At 38.9% G+C, this 21,129-nt stretch overlaps 2 protein-coding genes across 3 annotated transcripts in view; one reads left to right on the top strand and one right to left on the bottom strand.

Moving 5' to 3' along the window:
* The window catches only part of LOC121659882, a 10,823-nt gene extending 7,381 nt beyond the window's left edge, over positions 1 to 3,442 (bottom strand). The window contains exon 1 of the mRNA XM_042018497.1: positions 3,212 to 3,442. Coding sequence (XP_041874431.1) covers positions 3,212 to 3,442 — 231 coding nt within the window. The remainder of the gene's footprint in view (positions 1 to 3,211) is intronic.
* On the top strand, positions 3,320 to 21,129 carry SAMD8 (sterile alpha motif domain containing 8). Of its 2 annotated transcripts, XM_042018612.1 has the most exons (7): positions 3,320 to 3,452; positions 4,661 to 4,813; positions 11,150 to 11,754; positions 13,656 to 13,751; positions 14,451 to 14,568; positions 15,368 to 15,518; positions 16,404 to 21,129. In XM_042018612.1, the coding sequence occupies exons 3-7, from the start codon at positions 11,180 to 11,182 to the stop codon at positions 16,706 to 16,708; spliced, it is 1,245 nt and encodes a 414-aa protein (XP_041874546.1). In that variant the 5' UTR covers positions 3,320 to 3,452; positions 4,661 to 4,813; positions 11,150 to 11,179; the 3' UTR covers positions 16,709 to 21,129. The 2 variants fall into 2 exon arrangements, with proteins under 2 accessions (XP_041874546.1, XP_041874547.1); XM_042018613.1 differs by lacking the exon at positions 4,661 to 4,813.

The raw sequence follows: 21,129 nt of genomic DNA, 5'->3' as shown, positions 1-21,129 counted from the left end.
ACACTTCTAGTGAAAGATACCCCCCTTGCCATGTTGTATTCTTTGCCGAATGAGAATTTTTATAAGCAATTAATTCTCTGTTCAGCTAAGGTCTTTTTATTCTGTGTAAGGCCTTAACATTTGAGATAGGTTATTTCAAAATATAAAATGCTAACACTATTACTTAATGACACTGTCTTTTTTTTTTTTTTTTAAAAAGCCCATTACATGATCACATCTCATTTTCCTTTGCTCTATAATATATTGTAACTTGAGCTAGTTGGGAATTTTTGATATAAATTTCCTTTCTTTTATTGCATTAAGTATCAGCCTGAACATTAAATCAATCTAACTATGTGAATTGAATAAATTGTTTTCAACTAAAGATGCATCAGTATTATTACACATTTTAAATACTTTTTTCCCTTGGCAATCCACAGTTGTTTTAAAAATATCTGTAGCATATAATTTGTCATAAATTCTCAAACTGACATGTCAGCACTGGCACTGCCTGTCAAACTTACATCAATGCCTTCATGTCACACGGCATGAAGTGACATAACTCAAAGTGACGGAATGAGGTTTATTGGAAATTTCTGTTAAATAAAGCACCAACTACTTAGATAATTCACCCTTTCTAAGGAATATCAAATGTTAGCAAGAAGTAGTTTTCAGTTTGAAAGTGCAACGACTAAGTAGCTATTACATGTCTAAGTGTGACAAGTTTTAAATTATGCTCTTTATTACTTTTTGGCGCAAGATAATTTAGTCATTTTCAAAATATTTGCTAGGTGATGAAATTAGACAGAGCAGAAAAATGCCATTAGCAGTGATAACTTGAGATAGAAACTGACCATCAAGCCTTTCTCCAGTGCTAAGGTTCACAGACTCAGAGATCCATTCGGGTTGGAAAGGACCCCTGGAGATCATCCAGTCCAACCTCCCTGCCAAGGCAGGGTCACCTAGAGCAGGTGACACAGGAACCGTTCAGGTGCACTTGGAATGTCTCCAGAGGAGACTCCATGCTCTCCCTGGGCAGCCTGTTTCCCTGCTCTTGCAACCTCAACATAAAGAAGCTCTTCCTCATGTTGAGGTGGAACTTATGTCTTTGTTTATGGCCATTACTCCTTGTCCTGTCACTGGGCAAATTGCTTCTGCAAACCACCCAACAGCCTCCACAGCCAAGCACAGGGTGCTCTCCACTGTATATGTGTCTGTCTGTCTGTCTTCTTCACCTTTACTCTGGATGCAGCTCTAGGCCAGGGCTTCCCTACATGGAAATCTGTTGCTGGAATAGCACACTTTAGGACCTGAAAACTTCAGATAATCCTGGATTAACATGCATGTCTAAATACAGCTAATTTCCCAACCCAGATTTCTAAAGTCTGGAGACTGAATTCGGAAAGTAATTTTTGGGTGGATTGCTGGTTTTGCTACAGTGTAGGGAAACAGAGTTAGGAAACTTCTGCTTCCATTTTTGTTTCCTTCCTGGAATCTGAGCTAGAGCTCAGTAAGCTGGGAGACCCCAGTGCATGTTTGTATGTAAAATAAAACAACAAAGCCAAAGCAGCAGTTTCCTGGTACCTCCCATGAAAAGAATGAGATCCCAAAAGGTGAGTTAGCTTCAGGACCGTGCTTAAGACACCATCACAGTGACCTATTCCATGATGAGACAGCTCTGTAGCCTGCTACAGTTATTTTTACAGCTACTTTTAATTTTAGTTTGGGCTTATTTTTACATTTTTGGTCTAAACCAGTTGTTCAGATACAAGCAAATGCAGCAATGTATTGTAAATTGTACCTACTTGGCACTTGGAAGTGCACAAAAAGTTGTGATTGACTGGCAGTGTTGGTGAAGAATTAATGTCAAAAACAGTAAAGAAGAGAAACACAAAATGTTGTTTAACTTAGTTGCCTTGCTCTCTTGTAATTTAGTTTTCCTTGTCAGATAAATGCTAGGGCATAGAACAGTGGTAGGGGATACACGTCATAAAGTCACCCCAAGACATTGGGGGTTTTTTTAAATATAAATATGTGGACCTGAAGTAAGCAAAATTACCTCAACTTTCAACCAGCTTTATTAACAGATCCATTATTAACAGGATGACAAGGTCCATTTGATTTTTTTCAGATATATATATGTGTGTGTTCTGTGGTTTGTCACTGATAAATTCAGATTCGTCAGTTTTTCATCTAGTGCCTTAAAGGCAAAGAAGGGAAACATGGTGAGCACTGAAATTGCTCTTGATTCCTACATGGTTTGCAGACGCTGCTAAACTGGCAAAGAAAGTAGAACATTCCCTCCAACTTCAGCAACTCATTTTGGGAAACTACAGATCACTTAGTGTAAAAAATACAAAAGCAGAACAGAACAGACTGCTTAGATACAAGCTTCTCTGAACCAGTACCAGGGCTTGTGGAAAGGAGCCTCACGGCTCGATGTTCTCACGGCTTCTGTGAGACGTTCTTGACGGTTTCTGCTCTGAGCACCCGGTAGATAGATAGCCCATTACAACTGAGATAGTACAAGAGTGCATATTTGCATTCGATTGCTCGATGACTCGACGACTTGACTGAGCTTTGAGGCATTTTGAAATGCAAAATTTCCTTGTTTCACTATAGCAGCATACAAGCTTTGCAATAGATCCTTTTTTTTTTTAAGAACAAAGATCTCAAGGCCACTTTCTCTGAAAAGGCTAGTGTCATTAACTTCAGGGAGGTACGCTGGCACCTCCTTTGTATTTCCACTGAAGCTGCAACTTAAACTTGTCTTGGACTTCATAGTAATTACATCATCAACAAAACAAATTCTGAATGTTCCTCAAACTGTTGCAAAGGGCTGGCTGCTACCCCAGACAGTTGGTATCCAAAATAATTTTATTTCTGGGGCAATTTGTTTCTAATCTGTGTCCTTCTATCCCCTCCATTTGTATTGTTTATAGGTTGTGGAGCTCCCGAAGTTACGGTGCCTTGCTGAAGCTTTCTTAAGTCGTGTGTGCTGTTCACATCTGTGCTTTGGATCCCCGTGGATAAATGACTGAGTGCTGTCAGCCAAGTGCTGACAGCCAGTTTTATTATTTTTCTACAGACATCAGAAAAGAATATGGTGCAACTGAAATGTTTTGTAGTGAGTGCTCGATATGAGGACTGACAGTATGAGGGTTCTGTAAGTTTCCTCTGTTATTTTGTTCTGGCATATGCCCTGAGATGAAGGACGCGAAGCTCTGCCGACCCGTGATTTCAAGTGTCTCCCACAACTCGAAGCCCCTCCTGGCAGGGGCCCCGTCCTTCCGCCCCGTCCCGCCCCTTCCGCCACCGCCCGCCGGCGCTGCCGCCGCCGCTTCCGGACGGGGGATGGGGGGTGGCGGTGGCCGCCGCCGCCGCCGAGGAGAGGCGCGGGCAGAGGGAGGGCGCGGAGGAGCCGCTGCCGCAGCGCCCAGAGCCGGCGCGGCGGCACCGCCATTCGGCGGCAGGTGAGGCGGGGCGGGCTGCGGGGCTTTTCCCGCGGGGGCCGCCCCGCAGGTGGGAGCCCACCGGGTCCCCGTCGCTTTCCCTGCTGCGGCGTGTGCGCGCCCCGGGTGCGGGCGGGTCGCGGGGGGAAAGGGCTGCCCCGCTGCAGAGGCTGTGCGGGAGGAGAACAGCTTCGCCTACCGGGGGGGACGAGCCTCCTGTGCTGTGTTGCCTGCGCTAAAATCCCCTCCGCTGTAATTACCGCGCCCACCTGGCCCGGACACATCTCTGCCGAGAGCGAGCGCCCGGCCCGGGAGCACCAGCTGCGCGCTGGGGCGATGTCGCCGGCGGTGTTCGGGCTGAAGGGGTCAGCCCTTGTGCCCGGCTGTGCTGGTTTCGGGCTGAACTTCGTCAGCCTCGTTAGGAGAGGCGTGTGAAGGTGTGGGGCGGGTGCCGAGCGGGGCCAGGGCTCGCACCGGGGGTCGGGGCCTGCAGGCACCGTGCGGTTTGTTGTGGGGCCCGGGGGCAGAGGGGACCCGTGTGGTGTCTGATTCTCGTGTCAGCCTCCGCAGCAAACAGATCGTTCCTGGAAACGATGCCTTGTGTCAGTCTTATAGTCAGATAACCAAACGGTTGGATCGGATCAAAATCGATATTCAGCGTCTTCCTAATTTTTTCCAAAAAGTTGGTCTGTTTTCTGAGGACAAAGTGTTTAGTTTTGAATAAAAATGCTGTTGAGTATGTAGGATTTGATTACTAACAAGGCAACATGGAACAGTGCTGTTACTCGTTTGCATGTGTGTTCTTCGAGTGTCAGGGTTAAGTGGAGGGGTTCTGTCTGTGGGAGAGAGGGTTTGTGCGAGTTTAGGGCCTGAGCATGAGAAGGTTGAAACTACTGGAACTGTTACCGACTCAGTCTCTTAAATCTATATTACTGATACATTAGGTGGCCTCGGACCATTCACTTAGTCATTGCTGATTGCTATTAAAAAACCCCTAACTCTTCAAAAAGGTAGTTTTTTTCCAGCTCTCTAATGGAAGAAGAGGCAAATGAGAAGTAGTTTTAATGTTAACATTTGGAATAAGTTGAAGTGGTCTCATGGTTTTGTATTTGAGGCTTCAGTTTGCAAAATTAATTTTATAAAAATTTTACATGTGCAACACTCATTCTGTGTTGTAAGATGACTTGATGGAAGATTCCACTTGGCTAAGGTCTGCTCTGTCTCCACAGAGCTCCCTCGTGCAGCTGGACACCGTGTCTGTGCCACCTCCACAGAGCAGCTGATCATGCTGTGCTCTGGAGTGGCAAGAGCTCAGAAGACATTTCCTGGCATTTAAACGCCCCTCCTGTTTGGTAGGGGGTGCCTCTTGCTGGATATCATAGGTAAGGAAATGCCTGTGTCTTGTTCTTCCTTTTGCTTTCTGTGATGTAGAAGAAAGGTGCAACTAACCTGCAGGATTAGTGTGAAGTGATTTTTATTCCAAGTGAAAGGAATTTGGGAAGTTTTGTAAGTTTTTGTTGTGTAGTTATTGCTTAGATGTGAAGGAAATGTTCTGTAGATTTGTAGAGCACAACAATTTTAAGTTATCTTGTTTGCTGTTCTATGTGATACTCTTTTTGCTGGCTGGTTGAGGGTTTATTTTGGTAGGATACTATTAAAAACACAGGTTGGCCTAGCAATTGTAACCTTTTGGGTTCTGTAGTATCACTTTTCTTTGTATAGAGCTTGCCTTTGCAGCTCACTTAGCTGGTGAGATCCACTAACCATATTACATAATGTATGTACGTTTGATAATCGCATACCTTTTAGAAGTTTTTTATTTCTTACTTACTTTAATGCACCTAAAATGAAGCAGGCTACTAGATTCTCACTAGACCAGAAAGATCAGATTGTAAATGATTGTGGAGAGCAAGATGAAACACAGTTTGCCTTCAGATATTATTCTGGTATTCATTTGGATGGAGAGTTTGTTCGTGTCTTCCCCTATTTCCATTGTAAGATAAGGTGTGGGAAGAAAAAGGGAGAAGGAAACTTTAGTTGTGTTACTCCTAAATTGTATAGGGATAAAGAGTGGCCAACATTCTGTTACAGGAGGGATATACTATTACTTGAAACTGGAGGGAAAATACTTAACACCTGATATTTAGCATGTAAAATGTTTGAGAACTTAGATAAATAGTAATGAAATACTATGAATGACATCCTAAGGTAAGTGGTGGAGTACTTGATCAGTTGTTTAAAAATCACTTGTGTGTGCCTTGAATTGTGGCAGTAGGATAAAAATTTGTTTTGTTAGTTGGTTCATAGATTAGGAGTTAGTGTTTACTTGAGTATAATACAACCTGTTTGGCTTAATGAGGTGTAAGAGTCAGGGAGCAGTATGTATTCTGTTCATTTTGATGAAATATGTAACTGTACTTGGTGGTTCTTAAGACAAATACGTGTAGCTTTCAGGACTTTCTGTAGCAGCTGCTGTCAGTCTTGCATGGAGGTGTCTCAACAGAAAGACTCTGCTAAGAATATATGCTAATATTTGATCCACAAGCTGCACTTCAATAAATAATTCTCAAAAAACCCATCTTCCTTGATGGCTTAAAACCTAAGACTAAACTAGTGTTACTTTGAGATTTCTTATCTTACTTAACATGCATAGCACTAAGACTTTAGAGTACAGTTAAGCTACTGCTGATCATCTCATGATACCAAAGTTATTAATTAAAACTCAGTGCAAGTTTTACAGCAATATTTATGCATTTGAACTTACTGTATTCTTGCTTCAGGAAAATACTGGGATTTGTCTCATGGTGGGCATTGTGCTGTGTTTGATCAATCTTATATATAGTATGGTAGCTATTGTATTTAAAAACTGTTGAAAAATCATGTATTGTTTTTGCACGTGTTCTTTTTGTCCTTCTGTTCACAAGATACCATATTGTATGTATCTGGTGGCATTTAGTAGGTAAGGACTAAGTCACTGCTATATGGCAGTGAAATCTTTGGTGCTATTTGCTTTAAATAAGCACTGAAGAATTTAGTTTCCAGGAAGAACAGGTGACAAGTTTCCCAAGTAAGTCAGAGTCAGCAGAGTAGCCCAGCCTTGTGCTGCATAACAAGGCAGTGCTGTGTGTTCTTTTTCCAGCAGAGCATTGCTAAGTTGGTGTGTGACAGTAGCCTTATTATTGCAGGCTGGCTCAGCACAAGGTTTTTGTGTAGCTTTTTTGTGCTGGGGAACCAAGGCTACCAGCATGGGCCTTGTCCACATGGGCGAAGTAGCAGCCTTTGCAGGGAACAACTTCTCCCCTGAGGAGGTGTGGGATGTGCTCCTAAGCCAGCAGACCCATCGAAGGGGGGCTGAGTTGGTATGGCCTATATTCAAACTGCAGCTTGAAACCTTCATACACAAATGTAGGTTAAATCACTTGAGACCTGATAGTGCTTCAGAATTCTTCCCAAAATTTCCCTCAAGGATTGTGGGAATTGAACCTAGGGGAAAAAAATCAAGGGACACATCACCAAGGCTCTCCCAGGTACTTGAGGACAGGTGGTAAAGCAGTAATGGTCCTAATAGTTTTTGCATGTGTCTGGAATAAACAAAACCAGTCAGCACTCTGCTAACTGCTGCAGACCTAACTAGGTTGTTTAACCCTTCAGCTGTGACTCTGCTCTAATCAAGTTTGCAGCCTAATGTTACTGTGATACTAATGCTGCTTTTCCTTGGCTAGAGTAGTGATAAGCAGATTCAAGTGTTCACATTTTTACCTCAGTATACTGTCTCAAAGTCTACAAGCTAGGAAGGTTAGGGAATTATTGGTTGACTGGCAGCAATTCAGTAGATGGGAACATGATAGAATCATGGACAGTCATGTTAAAGGAGGTTAATTTTCTCTATTTAAATATACATCTAGGAAATTTTGCTATCAGCTAGGGTATACGCAGCCTCTCCGAGGCATTTTATTTCTTAAAATGCCCCAACCAAATTCTAGAAATGTTCATGGCTCATGAAGTAACATTTTTCTTTTAAAAAAATAAGTATTTCTACATATGCCTTTGTGTTCATGCTGTTAATTGAAAGGCTGGTGAAAGAAAATGGGACACACAGTATGTGCTGTTGATGATCTTGCTATGTGTTAAGTCACAGTACCGGGAAACTAATCAACTAACTAGCTACCGACATTGCTGATCTCAGGTGAAAAGTGTATTTTGCCCTCTGATGCTTAAGTCTGTGCTTGTTTGTGTTACTCATGTGTGTTATTCATCATTAAATAATGTTACCCATTATTTGGTTTCAGTGATAAAACCAGTAACGTCGAAGGCAAAGTAGTTACCAGAGCTGTTTCCTTTCAGAAGACACATGCAGCTATCTAGGGCACTTTGCCTCTTCTGCTGCATTAATCTTGGGTCGCAGTCTAGTGGCATAAAAGTTATGTAGCATTCTTCAGCTTCAGAAATGAACAGGAGCAGTAGCACACAGGGATCTGTATTGTAGTCCAGGTGTTATGATTATTAGGGAAAGTGCTTTTTACCCTTTAAACCTTTTTACCCTTTAAACCACAAACCTGCAGAGTAGTCTGCAAGGGAAGGTAGTTTCAGGGTTTAAATAGGTTGCTTTGTCATTAAAAAATGAATTTAACTGTTGCAGTTGAGATGAAATTAGCTACCTGCTCTGTGTAATGCTTTAAATTTGTATTTTGTGGTCATTTCTTTGTCTTTTGCAGTCGGTTAAGTGTCTTGTTGTTTACAGCATTTAAAAACAGGAGCAGGTCCTATCAGTTGCATGTTGAGGTTAATGTAGACTTTCTCCCAGGTCCAGCCCGTAGTGATCTTTGATGAGTGTGCTCATTCAGTCTTGTAAGGTTACTTTTACTGCACATTTGGTAAGGGTTGATTTTTATTCTGGCAACGCCAGATGAAGGAAGACTAGGCTGCTGTTAGGCTACTTGACTTGTGACAAATGAATGGAATTCACTTAGGTTAGGTACAGTTTCCTGCCTTTGTCCTCAGAAGCTGCTTTGGTTAGAAGACAGTATCAGTAAGTTGAGTGTATTTGTGGTGGTGAGTTTACATTCACTGCTTTTAGAAAAACTCGTGATGATTACTGTGTTATAAAACCCACTGTGATTAACAACTTTTTTTTTCAGTATTTCATCTGTATTTCTGAGTAAAGAAAGCTGGAAGTTCAGATAAGCAACTCAAGTTTGTTTATTTTTACTGGATGTTTTGGATTTAGTATAAGAACAATGTTGATACCACACTCATGTTTTAGTTGTTGCTCTGTGGTGCTGACCCTAAGTCAAGGAGTTTTCGGTTTCCCCTGCTCTGCCAGTGAGGAGGTGCAGAAGAAGCTGGGAGAGAGCACAGCCAGGACAGCTGACCTGAACCTGGCCAAAGGGATATTTCATACCGTGGAATGTCCTGCTTGATATATAAATGGTGGGGGGATTTGGCCAGGAGGGGCTGACCACTGCTGGGGACCTGGCTGGGCAAAGGTCAGCAGGTGCTGAGCAGTTGTAATGTGTGTCACTTGTCTTTCTTGGATGTTGTTCTCTCTCTTTTTGTTATTTCCATTGCTACTATTACTATATTTTACTTTATTACCATTATTAAACTGTTCATATCTGAACCCATTTGGTTTACCTTTTAACAGTTTTCCTCTCCAGCCCACTGCAGGGGGAGCAGGCTGGCGGCAGTGTGGGTGGGAGTGAGCGAGTGGCTAAATGAATCTTCTTGCCATCTGGGATTAAACAGCAACCCTGGAATAAAGTAAAAATATGTAGTACAAAAAAGGTCAATTAACTGATGATTAGTTGAAAATTAAATGTCATAATTTATTTTATTAGCTGTGTGACCAAAATAGTTGTTACAGTTGTTTTTGAGCCTTTGAACGTCTTGAACTTTCAAAAATACTAAGATAACATAAAAATGAGAAAATACCCTTTTATGTGGAGAAGGAAATGTATAGGATGTGCAGGTATTGTAGTAGGTTTGGTTTTTTTTTTTTTTTTGGTAACTATTTAAATCAAGGTATTAAAGCTTATATTCTTATTGACTGTATATGAAGTATTGAGAAATTTTAGCAATGAATTAAGTACACGTTGTTAATATACAATCAACTCCTGACAGTCTATCTTCAGAAGTAGCATGCCCTTAATTATTTTAGAAGGGTAAGTGTGATTTGTGTGCTCATTTTTCTTCTAAAATATTCCTTTTGCACTGCTGGGAAATCTCATTTGGCAAATTGAATCTTCTCTGATACAGTGTAAAATAGTTTGTGGTTCTATTAGATGAAAGCCAGAAGAAAAAGTTGAATCCAGTAATTATATTAAGAGCATGATAGGTACTGTACCTCCTTTAAAAAAGAAGCGAGAAGGAAAGAGGTTCTGTTTTGGAAGAACTGTGCCCCTGAAAAAGATGCAGAACTGTGCTGAATATTCATGATGGGTTTGAGTGCCAGTTTACCATAGGCAGAAGCTAAATAATAGATTAAATAGGCTGTTTTCTTGCTTTCATTCTGAAAGCCTTGAATGATGTATGTGGCAGTAGTGTATTGTACTGCCTTGTATTTTCTGAGATTTGGTTGGCATGACTGAAGCATTCTAGTTAATTAGACTGTTTTTCTGAGTACAAAAGAGCTGTGAAATCGTAGCTGTTTCTTAGATGGCTGCTGTACATGTGCCACCAAATATAAATTATGCACAAATCCATTCTCTACTGCTGTGGGTCTTTAACATTACGTAAACATTTTAGTACTTCACTGGTAGCCTTTCAAAGTTTTGTCGTGCGTTCCACATAATGTCCTGTGGTTAACTTTTTTCCTGGTTGTTGTTCTGGTGACTTGTCACCACCATGTGACTAAAATGTTGCTGAGCTGTCTCTTCTTCCTCCAAGCAATATTCTAGAGTAAGAACACAATTATTGAGAAATCTGTATGAAGAGAATACATCTCTTTTAGTTTTGGTGTATTACTGTGTTATCTACTACCACATCACTTTTAAAAATGCTTTGAAGCTTAAGCTAGTGCTTCATTCCTAGTAATGTTATTTTTGAAAGCTGAATATTTTAAAGGATTCAGAATTCAGTAAGCATATGTCTTAATTACTGAGATCAAACAAATATAGAAATGTGATGGTTGTACCATCAACATACAACTAAGATACTTCAGCTCAATACTGTTGCAGATATCTAGACATAGGTTTACTTGGAAGGAGTGGGAGAATGTCCTGTCATCAAAGCTTCAGTATATATTTTTTAACTAGTGGGATATGTTGGATTGTATTGAAATGTATTATTTCAGCTTTAATTCAGTTTTGTGTGTTTGCTGGCTATACTTTCTTGCGTAGTTGATGAACTGCAAACAGTGGAAAAGGCTAATGATTAAGCTGATATTTAAACAGAGTAGTATTTGATTTTCATTCCCTAATGTACTTAACAAACCTGGATTTATTTATTTATAACAAAATTAGAAAAGTATATGGGATACATCTAGGGCATATTCTGCTTCTTGGAAACTTTAAATTTCTGTTTAGGAGCAAATGAGATAATTTATTTTTTCTTTGATGAAAATAAAAGCCTTTTTATATTACTTACCTAAGAAATTAGGTCTGGTTTTTAGCTGTTTGTTATGTAAAATGTCTTGGGCTACTAAAATTGCACAAAAGACCCTGGCATTTCAGTAACCTGTGTTAACCTTTCTGGTGTTGTGTCTCTTGGATATGCAACAGGTCAGTGTACTTGGCAGATAAAGGGAGAGGATGGCAGGCAATAACCAGCTTTGCATTCGACGTTGGACTACCAAGAACGTGGCCAAGTGGCTGAAGGAAGAAGGCTTCTGTGAATATGTGGATGTTTTGTGCAACAGACACAGGCTAGATGGAATTACACTGCTGACTCTTACTGAGTATGATTTACGATCCCCTCCTCTGGAAATCAAAATCCTGGGGGACATCAAGAGGCTAATGTTGTCCATACGCAAACTGCAGAAGCAGCATATTGATGTCCTGGAAGAGCTGGGTTACACCAGTGACGGTCACGCTGGCACAGTGTGCCCAGTTGGGTCACTGCAGGGGGCAGATTGGTTTTGTAATGGTGAAGTACCTCGGGACTATGATGGACCAATTACTGACTTGAATGGTGATCAGTATCAATATGCAAATGGAAAAAACAAACATGCCACACGAAGACTGGACCCAGAGTATTGGAAGACAGTTTTAAGTTGTGTGTATGTGTTCATAGTGTTTGGCTTTACATCATTTGTTATGGTGATAGTACACGAGCGAGTACCTGACATGCAAACATATCCACCTCTGCCAGACATATTTCTAGATAGGTAAGAAATTTTCTTTCTAAACAAAATAGTAATGTGATGGTTAAAATATAGGCTGTGTTTTCTTTGTTTTCAAAGTTTCCTATGCTGTAGAAGAAGGTTTCATCTGCTCTAGAAGATGCCTCTGCAAAATAGTAATAAGTCTAGCAAATCCTTCTGCTAAGACTGAAATGTGGATCAGTTAGATCTAGATAACTAGATTTAGTTAACTGAAATCTAAATCAGTTAGTTTTAGGGGAAAATAAATTGAGCTGTTGTTCTACCTAGTTTATATTTAGTTTTAAAGGATTCACAATTCAGTAAGCATGTATCTTAATTACCGAGCTCAAAGAAAGGTAGAAATATGATGGTTGTACCATCAACATACAACTAAGATTATATGTTGTATGTATGAACTAAACTCATTACAACACAGTAATTAGTTAGTCCATCCTTGCATTCTAGTAAAAAGCATGATGGTCAGCTGGCACAGATATGCAGCCATATGCATTTTCTGAAATGCAGTTCCTGCTATGAAGCTTAACATGTCTTGTTATATAAAAATTTTGGACAAAGGAATATTTTGGTCTGTGAGTGAGCAAAGAAGTAGAAAGTGAACAGCATTGGTACTATATTTTTGTTGTTTTCCCACTGTCAGCTTGCTGAACATGGTGTAAGGAAACTGAAGTAGAATGAAAAGACCAGCATCTCTTTTAACAGGGTATTAAACCACTGTTGTGACTTATGCAGTACCTGCTCATTTTTTTAAAGAAAATGTTTCACTTCAGGCAAAGAAGAGACACAATGGCAAAGTCAAATTCTAGTAATTGACTACAGGTTTAATAGAGGATAAATGTTCCCTTTGAGAAAGTGCACTTGCTCCATGGAGAACTTAACTGCCTAGAGAGTTTTAAAAGATATGAGCTAAACTGTTAAAAAGTTGAGCCTTTGTGATCTTTCTGTTCCTGCATTAATTTCCATTTCCATTAATGACTTTCAAGAAGTCAGTAAGACTCTAATCTTTTGATCAAGTGTGCAGAATCCCCCATAAATTTATATATAAACTCAGCAAGGACAGACCACATCCAGCAGAGTGGAAGAGGGGAGAGAGAACAGGAGCTATGGGATTATGGATTTTGTTCCCAGGGTGCTACCATGGTATTCAGTGGGCAGGAGGATGGAGGAGGCCAGAAAGCAGCAGCCCACAAAACAATGAGAGGGGATTACTACAAAGCTCGTGTTTGAGCAGTGCTTTGCTACCCCTTTGTATCAGGGGGAGCACAAAACTATGAGGAGCAGCTTCTCTTTAAATCTGTTGATCTGTATTTTGGTGACTGAAAGTGGAAATTGTTACAGTGCCTTATGTGTGCAAGAAGGTCTTAAATCTTTTGACAGGGAAGGCTGAAAGGTTTGCATGTAGTGATTATCACTGAAAATTTGAAAACAATTTTTATTTTCCCTGATACTTCTCTATGCAGTTCTGCTTCATTGCAAGTATTTAAGATTTTTGGCCTTGAAGTATTTAATTCATTGTGTTGACATAGCATTCTTACAAGCATAAGCAGCATAATTGACATGATGCAAGTTCTTGTCAGAATGAAAAAGGTTGTTGTGAAACAGTGGTAGAGGAACACATCCTGTTAGTAAGTCATGTAAATTAAGAGAGTATACTAGGGATTTTCCCTGACTTAGCGAATTCTGTGTAAACATCTGCTGGAAACACATTATTAGGAAGGAGATAATGTAATTGAATATATTTCAGATTCTGTTTCATTCAGTCTAACAAAAGAATTTTTGGCTGTAGTTTATACTATTGTCAGATAATTGCAAATGAACTTCATATGCCCGTATTTTCAATACTGAGACTAGGAAAAAAATTAATTAAGCCTTTGTATTAACTTTCTTGCTTTGTTTTTTTTTTTTAGCGTCCCCAGGATACCATGGGCTTTTTCTATGACTGAAGTATGTGGTGTAATTCTTTGCTACATTTGGCTCTTGGTTCTTCTGCTTCACAAACACAGGTAGATTTTATAAAATCCAAATTAACTGGTCCTTTGATGCAGAGAAAAGACCATAACAAGAATTTATGATGATTGTTTAAGAATTTCCATTCAGTAAGAATCTTGTCAACTCCTAGTATATCTCTGTTAATTTGGATTAGGGAGGATTTAATCAAGAATGATGGCTTGTGAATCTTTCAAAGGAGTCATCTGAACTTAACATTCCTACCATATTTATAAGTCATTTCCTTTGGAACACAGGTATTTCAGAGAGTTTTCAGTATATTATACACACATACCGTAACAGTTTTGTATATAAGAAAGTGCTATGAGAATGAATTTCCACAGGATGTCTGAGCCAGCCTGGCAGTTTGCTTTCAGTGAGGGATAGAAAATGCTTTTGCTTTCATGCATATTTTAAGTTAAATTTTCACTGGTTCATTGATTTTTATCAATTTGCCAGCAGAAGGCATGAGTGCCAAAGCTAGCACAAGAGTAGCTTCAGAGGTGGAGATGTACCTTTTGGTGACAGTCAGCTTGCTACAGTGTCTCACCCTGTCATGTGGAACCATATTTTTACAGTACTACTTAATTTAGAAAAAAAAAAAAGTGTTGTGAAACTTGCAGTAATGATGACAGGACTTAATGGGATTAAGGTGGGGTGAAGTGAAATGTTTTTATCATAACTTCCCTGATCTCAGCTCCTGTGTACTTTCCCAGATCTATACTTCTGCGCAGGCTGTGCAGCCTCATGGGGACAGTATTTCTATTACGTTGCGTTACAATGTTTGTTACCTCACTCTCGGTGCCAGGCCAGCACTTGCAGTGTACTGGAAAGGTAAAACTTCAAATGCTTTCAATTATTTTTCCTGTTTCCTTTTGTAAAAAAATACTTAAGATGTGATTAAGATTGTTGGGACCATGGTGTTAGATGTGTGTTTTTTAAGAACATTGTGTTTGTCTCCTGTTTCCTTGCCCTTGCCTTAATTATCATATGCAGGCAAACATCCCTAGGGGTCTTAGAAGCACTTGCAGCTTTGGAGAGTATATGGTTATTTGGTGAAGGGTGTTCAGAGTGTTTCACACTGTAAACCAGAGAGTGTACATCAAAGAGGTGTGCACTTAAGCTACTGACTTCATGAAGAATGACTGAAAGGGAATTAATTGCTTCGTTGTCTTGTTGGTTGTGTGGTTTTGAAAAAAACCCCAACAAACTATTACTGTTTCACCCCTTCTCATAAGGGATATTCATTAGAACATGGGATTTTATGGTTTCATCCTAATTTTTAGTTAGGAGAGGTTTGCGCTGAACAAATGGAAAGCTTGACAATGACACATTTGGGAGGCTGAAAACATTGAAAAAAAAGATGTCAGGCTCTGTGGATAAATCACTTGGAACAAAATACCTGCTCTAAATTCCAGTATTCATCAGAGGTATGATGAATACAATTAGTGATTGCAGTTACTAATGTGACTCATTGCCACACTGAAATCCAAAGGTGTGCTAACCTGCATTTTAATAAAAGACACAACATGATAAATGGTATTAAACACAGTGCAATACAGCTAACTTTAAGGACATACTGTTTGGGCAGTGGAATTGGAACTTAATAAAGGTTAATGTCACTGTTTTTCAGTTGTATGGCAATGTTTGGGCAAAACTCCAGCGGGCATTTGCAATATGGAGTGGCTTTGGAATGACTCTGACTGGAGTACACACGTGTGGAGATTATATGTTCAGTGGTCACACTGTCGTCCTGACCATGCTCAACTTCTTTGTCACAGAATGTAAGTACAGAGTGTCAATACTCAAATGTCCTTAAGAACGTGTACAGCCAGCGGTGCTGTAAACACTTGAATGTCCTTAAGTATTAAGAATATCTGCTCCTTGACCTCCTCAAGTTCAAAGTGTAACATTTAAGCAAACAAATACAAATTCAGATTGCTGTGCTCTTTCTCAGGTTTGTGACAGTCAAGTCACAGGCAGGAAAGGAGCACCACCTCCTTGAATGGGGGGATGAATAAGGCACTTTTCAATGAACGTGTGAGCCAAGAAATTAGAAAGGCTTTATGGCTTGCTACTGGGAGAATACTTGGGAAGATACTTCAGATTGTCTGTTACTATTCCCTTGCGTAGGTATCTGCCACTGCCTCCTGTCACCCAAAATACCTGGCGAGGTTTCTGTACGTTTAGTATAACCCATAAAGCCAAACACCAAACCCCTTCATGAGTGAGAATATATGAAACAGTACTACCCTTCTGTAGACACCAACAGTGATTTGATACATATTATAGCAAGCAAAGATAATTAGTTTGAGTTCAACTATGATGGAATGACTGCAATAACAGTAATATAGCTTCCATTACATCTTCCTCCTTATAACATAGATAAAGCATGATTTTCATTAGAAGAAGTTGGTTGAATAAAGAATTCTGCATTTAAGGATGCTCTTGTTAATCCAGAAATGCATTTGTAAATGAAGTCACAAAGTGATAGACATATATAACTTGTGTGGTTGTTTTTGTTGGATTTATTGGACCTGTATACAGTATTTCTGAATGAAGAGAGCAACTTCATCTCATTTTTGGATGAAAAGCCTGTATAAAAACTTGGAATGTCTAGGCCTGATTTTTGAGACATTCAAGGTCAATCACTTTCTGTTTTCTCCTAGATACACCAAGGAGCTGGAACTTCTTGCACACCTTGTCCTGGGTCCTGAATCTCTTTGGAATCTTCTTCATTTTGGCTGCACATGAACATTATTCTATAGATGTCTTCATTGCCTTTTACATCACTACAAGACTCTTTTTGTATTACCATACGTTGGCTAATACTAGAGCATATCAACAGAGTAGGAGAGCAAGGATATGGTTTCCAATGTTTTCTTTTTTTGAATGCAATGTTAATGGTACTGTTCCCAATGAGTATTGCTGGCCCTTTTCAAAACCTACTATACTAAAAAGATTAATTGGTTGAAGACTATGGGGGTCACTTCAGATTTTTATGAAGCATTATGACTAAGATCCTAAAAGGCTAGCTATAAGGAGGAGGTCAAGTAACATTTTTCATTCTGTGATCTCCTTGCCTTGTTTCTTAGATTCTTAGCCATAAAATGGGGTTCCCATACTTTACAGGGATGTGTTTTGTTTTCTCTTTGTGAAAATAGAAAACAATGCAGGGATGGGTAAAGGCTATCAGGAAGCATGAATATAAACCAGAATACTGCTACCCTTGGTAAGGTTCTGTGTGAATGTTTATGGAACATTAACATCAAATATGTTTTTGTATTGAATATAATACACCCTTTACAGGTCCAGATCATCTCTGTTACCCGAGTGCCAGCCTTTACATATACTGATGAAAAAATTAGAACTTTATGAAGCCTTTCTTTTAAAACAGTCATAAATGTAATTTTCAAAACAAACTGTGTATATTTAAAGATTGAGGAGGTCTGCGTCGTAATGAAGAAAGCAGTATAGCTCCTTGCTGAGAGGGTCTCTTAACTGTTAAATTACAGGTCTTGACAGTATAAATGGTCTGCATACAGGTTGCCAAAAATGAAAGTCTGCCTTATGGCTGTGCAGTGATGATAATTTTTTCATGAGAACTTATTTAGTCTAGTCTGTCAGTTGTCTATATGGTTGTTCTAGCACTTGAAAGTTTTCCCTTTTGTGTTTAAATGAGTTAAAGTAAGTGGAACATCCACTGAAAGTAAACTTAGCTTTAGTGAGTTTTAAAGCCACAAGGTAACTTTTGTGTGGTCTTAATTGCTTTATACCCAAACCCATGCATGCTTTTCAGGAGCAGTTCTTTAACATTGGAAAAACAGAACAGTTGTCTTTGTGTATCTTACTGTCCTGCAAATGGATGGGAAAAATGCATGTAGTAACTCTTTCAGGAATAGTAATAATAGTGAGTGTTGGAAATAGTGCTCATGTTGATGTATGTTTTAGCACTCTGGTGTCAACAATATGGTGAATATCTCTGGATATATATATATGCACAGGATGTTAGTTTATATATATAAACACACACAGTGTATGTTTTTCTAACAACTATGAAAACTAATGTTCTTAAATTAAGTTGCTTATTTACTACACTGAAAGATAAAAGTACCATAAACAGTTGAGTTTTGCTTGTTGAAAAAAACCAAACCACAACCCACAATGAAACATCCCCAAAAACCTCAAACCAGCACTCCAAGTCCATGATGCATAAGCAAGGATTGGTGATCTCTTAGGCAGTGGATTGTAAGGGGACAATACTAATGTTGTCTGTAGAGACTTGAAATTGGATTTGTGCTAAATCAAAACTGATAGATAGAGGGTACAAAATGAAAAAAAATGGTATAGACCTTTTAATTTGATTATTGCAATTTCAGAATAGGTAAGATGTGCAAAAGGAAGTGTAAGTCAGCTTTAGAAAGTTACACAAAGCATTTTTCCATCTTGGTACAAGCTGACTTAATGGGCACAATGTACTTGTGTGTGCACAGAAATGAATCCATTTGGAGTTTGCAAGGTTTCGTGTTTGGAGGCTTGTAACCTACTGTGGGCTACTCCTTGCTGTGCTGTGTTCCTTTTATAAACCTTGATTGTACAAGCTTGACTACCTTACACTCTTCGTAATACATTACTTTTGTAACTTAATTTAGCTCCTATTCCGCAGAGGAATTATACAGCTTGGAATATCTCTGCCAACTCTGTTGAGCACATGTACACTGTACTATTCCAGAGGTTTTTATATTTGTAACATTCCAATTTTTAAGCAAAATTGCAGGTTTAATACTATATTGTTCAATCTACCATAGCCTGATGGCTTTTGCCATCCAAATTAGGGGAGTTATGCTTACACTAACAAAAAAAGGAGAAAATATTCTGGAAGATTTCAAGACTTGCCATTTGCTGCTCTTAACTTTCTGATTTCAGAAAGGCAATTTGAACATTCCTCTTGAGAGTTTATAATGAAAGAGCTCTATTTGTTAATTTATATTTGCCTTTGCAATGCACACAGTTATGAATGCTATTTTTCTAAACTCTAGGAAGCATCTGTTCTCAGGATGTGAGGGATTGTAATCTGAGTTATATGGAGAGGTATGCAATTCAACTTGCAAAGATGTTGATTCTGAAAGTAACCCTTTGAGTAGTAACTGGCATAACTGCATCTAAACTGAAATATTATTTTACAACTTAGATATGCAGGAGAATTTTCAAGTACAGCCCAGTGTAACAATGTTTACATAAACTAAAGCTATCATTTCAATATTATTTTTTGTAATGAAGTTCATATACTTTGAAACGTAAAGATTCTTTGTTCTTATTTAATTTTTCAAATTCTGTTAAGTAAATTGCTTTAAATCAGTCTTGCTTATAATTTTTTTTTTAAAGAAGCTTGTTCTTTTGTGCTGTTTCCCTTGATGCTAGGTGTCCAAGTCCAGGATAAGTAATATAAAAAGGTTGGTTTTGGTAGCGTTGGAGTGGGTTAAAACATTGTCAGGATAATTGTCCTCTGCTGTTTTGGAAGTTCGTTTTGTCTGTCTGTAAACATGCAAGAGGAAAGCTTGAAATTGATAGAAGACAGAAAAATCTGATCTTGCTTGCAAAAGAGCACAGGTCAGTCTGTAAAGCTGGGAATGTAAGCTTTATTGTTAATTAGATGGAAACAAGTTGCAAGTAACTGATAGCCTTAACATTTTGTACTGCCTTTTGAAAGAGTCAGTGCTTTAAAAGCATTTTGCTGCTTCTGTTGCTGACAAGCACTTTTAAGTAAAGACAGCAGAGGGCCATTGGGCCTTGGATTTAATGCTTGGTATGTTCAGGGATGTCTTCCTGTATGTTCACACACCAGTCTTTTTGCTCTCCTTTAACAGGTTGCACCTCTTTTGTGCTAAGTTGTCTCTGTGGTCTGTGTGAGTGCCCACATAATCTGAATTCGGAGTAATGAATGAATTGCTGTGTAATGCCAGCAAGTGCAAGTGTCTTAACAACATTAGTACTACAAAGTGCACAGACGAATCAAGTTGCAAAGTCTGAAATTAATAACCGTATATACAAAAGAAGGGGAGGGTCACTTTTTTTTGTTAGCTTAGCAATTTTAGTAATATTTGAGACTTGGCAATAGGGTTGAGCTCTTCCTTATTACTTTGGGGATCTGTACGCACATACCTGCAAGTGATAAACACACAGGCTCTTCCCCCATCCCTTTTCTTTGTTTTTTTTGTACCTTATGATACAGTTTCTTATAATGGCTTTCTTTGCCTTTAGTTTTTAACTTTTGAAAGATCCCTTAAGTGGGTTATGAATTACACCACAGAATTAGACCTTCATAGATGTGTTTTTTAACACATTCTGATTACACTGACAAAAACTTAGGAAAGGATCTTTAGGCAAGGTTCCTCCAATTCAGCTTGAACAATGCTATAGAAAGCTTCCATATAGGCAGATAATCTTCATGTCCTGTGGCAAACATGACAACACTTACACAAAGTGTCAGTACAGAAATGTAGATAGGCCTGAAGTATTTAAATGTCCAAGACTAGCAAGAGTTGGAACTCATAAATGCACTGCTTGACGTGTATGCTTAACTTCAAGCAAATTACTAAATAGTCTTGACTTCAGTGAGTGTTAACATTTTAGTTTAAACATTTTTTTGGATAACGCCAGGTGCGTACTGTGTGTGGTATACTGCTACAGTAATGGGAATAGGTAATGTCACTTTATTTTTGGTTTTCTCTGATGTCTCCCCCTCTATCTACTGTAGAAAAAACATTCCAATAGAATTTCAAAGAAATTGCTACTTAACTGGATTCTGAGAGAAGAAATCTGTAAAAAACCACAATACTCTAAATAAAACCTTGATAGTTACCTGCTTTAAGAAGCAAGGTTAAATAGTTAAATGATTGGGGAAAAAAGTTATTTTTGATGCAAGCCTGTTAAATAAGGTCATTTAAAATTACTGAAACCCTCCAAAGAGGATAAAAACAGAGGTTCCTATAATCTTTCATGTACAGCTGTGTCTCATGTAGTGCCAAAAAGTTTAAGAGGAAAGAGTTGAACTCGGACACCAGTACACACCTTTTGCAGCAATTAATGCCTCCTTGTTTTTTAACCACTGCTTGCATGCTTAGTGATATACTTGTCCATTATTATTTAGCTCGTTTTCTGCTGTATGAAAGCCCACTTGGTTTTCAAGCATCAGTCATGGAAAAAAACCCCAAACAGTAGGTTTTATGGACCTGGAGTGTAACAAAAATAACTTAAACCGACTAGGATAGTTTTTCATCCTGTCCATGTTGTTCCTACTGCAGAGTTAGGGAGAATTTGCAGTAATCTACAGACAATACTGATTTTTTTTTTTTAATAACCTAGGGTACCTTTAAAAAAATCTGACCTGTAACT

This window comes from Corvus kubaryi, unplaced genomic scaffold, assembly GCF_017639235.1.
Source record: "Corvus kubaryi isolate FWS band 111438036 unplaced genomic scaffold, C.kubaryi_AGA036_p1.0 138, whole genome shotgun sequence".
NCBI classification, from domain to species: Eukaryota; Metazoa; Chordata; class Aves; order Passeriformes; family Corvidae; genus Corvus; species Corvus kubaryi.
This window is presented reverse-complemented; position numbering and strand designations above follow the sequence as displayed.

Bases quoted from the DNA above. Each gene is read 5' to 3' on its own strand.
- SAMD8 (XM_042018613.1), top strand. From the start codon at position 11,180: ATGGCAGGCAATAACCAGCTTTGCATTCGACGTTGGACTACCAAGAAC. The intron at 13,752-14,450 runs GTAGATTTTATA...GTACTTTCCCAG, and splicing joins CTTCTGCTTCACAAACACAG to ATCTATACTTCTGCGCAGGC. The intron at 14,569-15,367 runs GTAAAACTTCAA...ACTGTTTTTCAG, and splicing joins ACTTGCAGTGTACTGGAAAG to TTGTATGGCAATGTTTGGGC.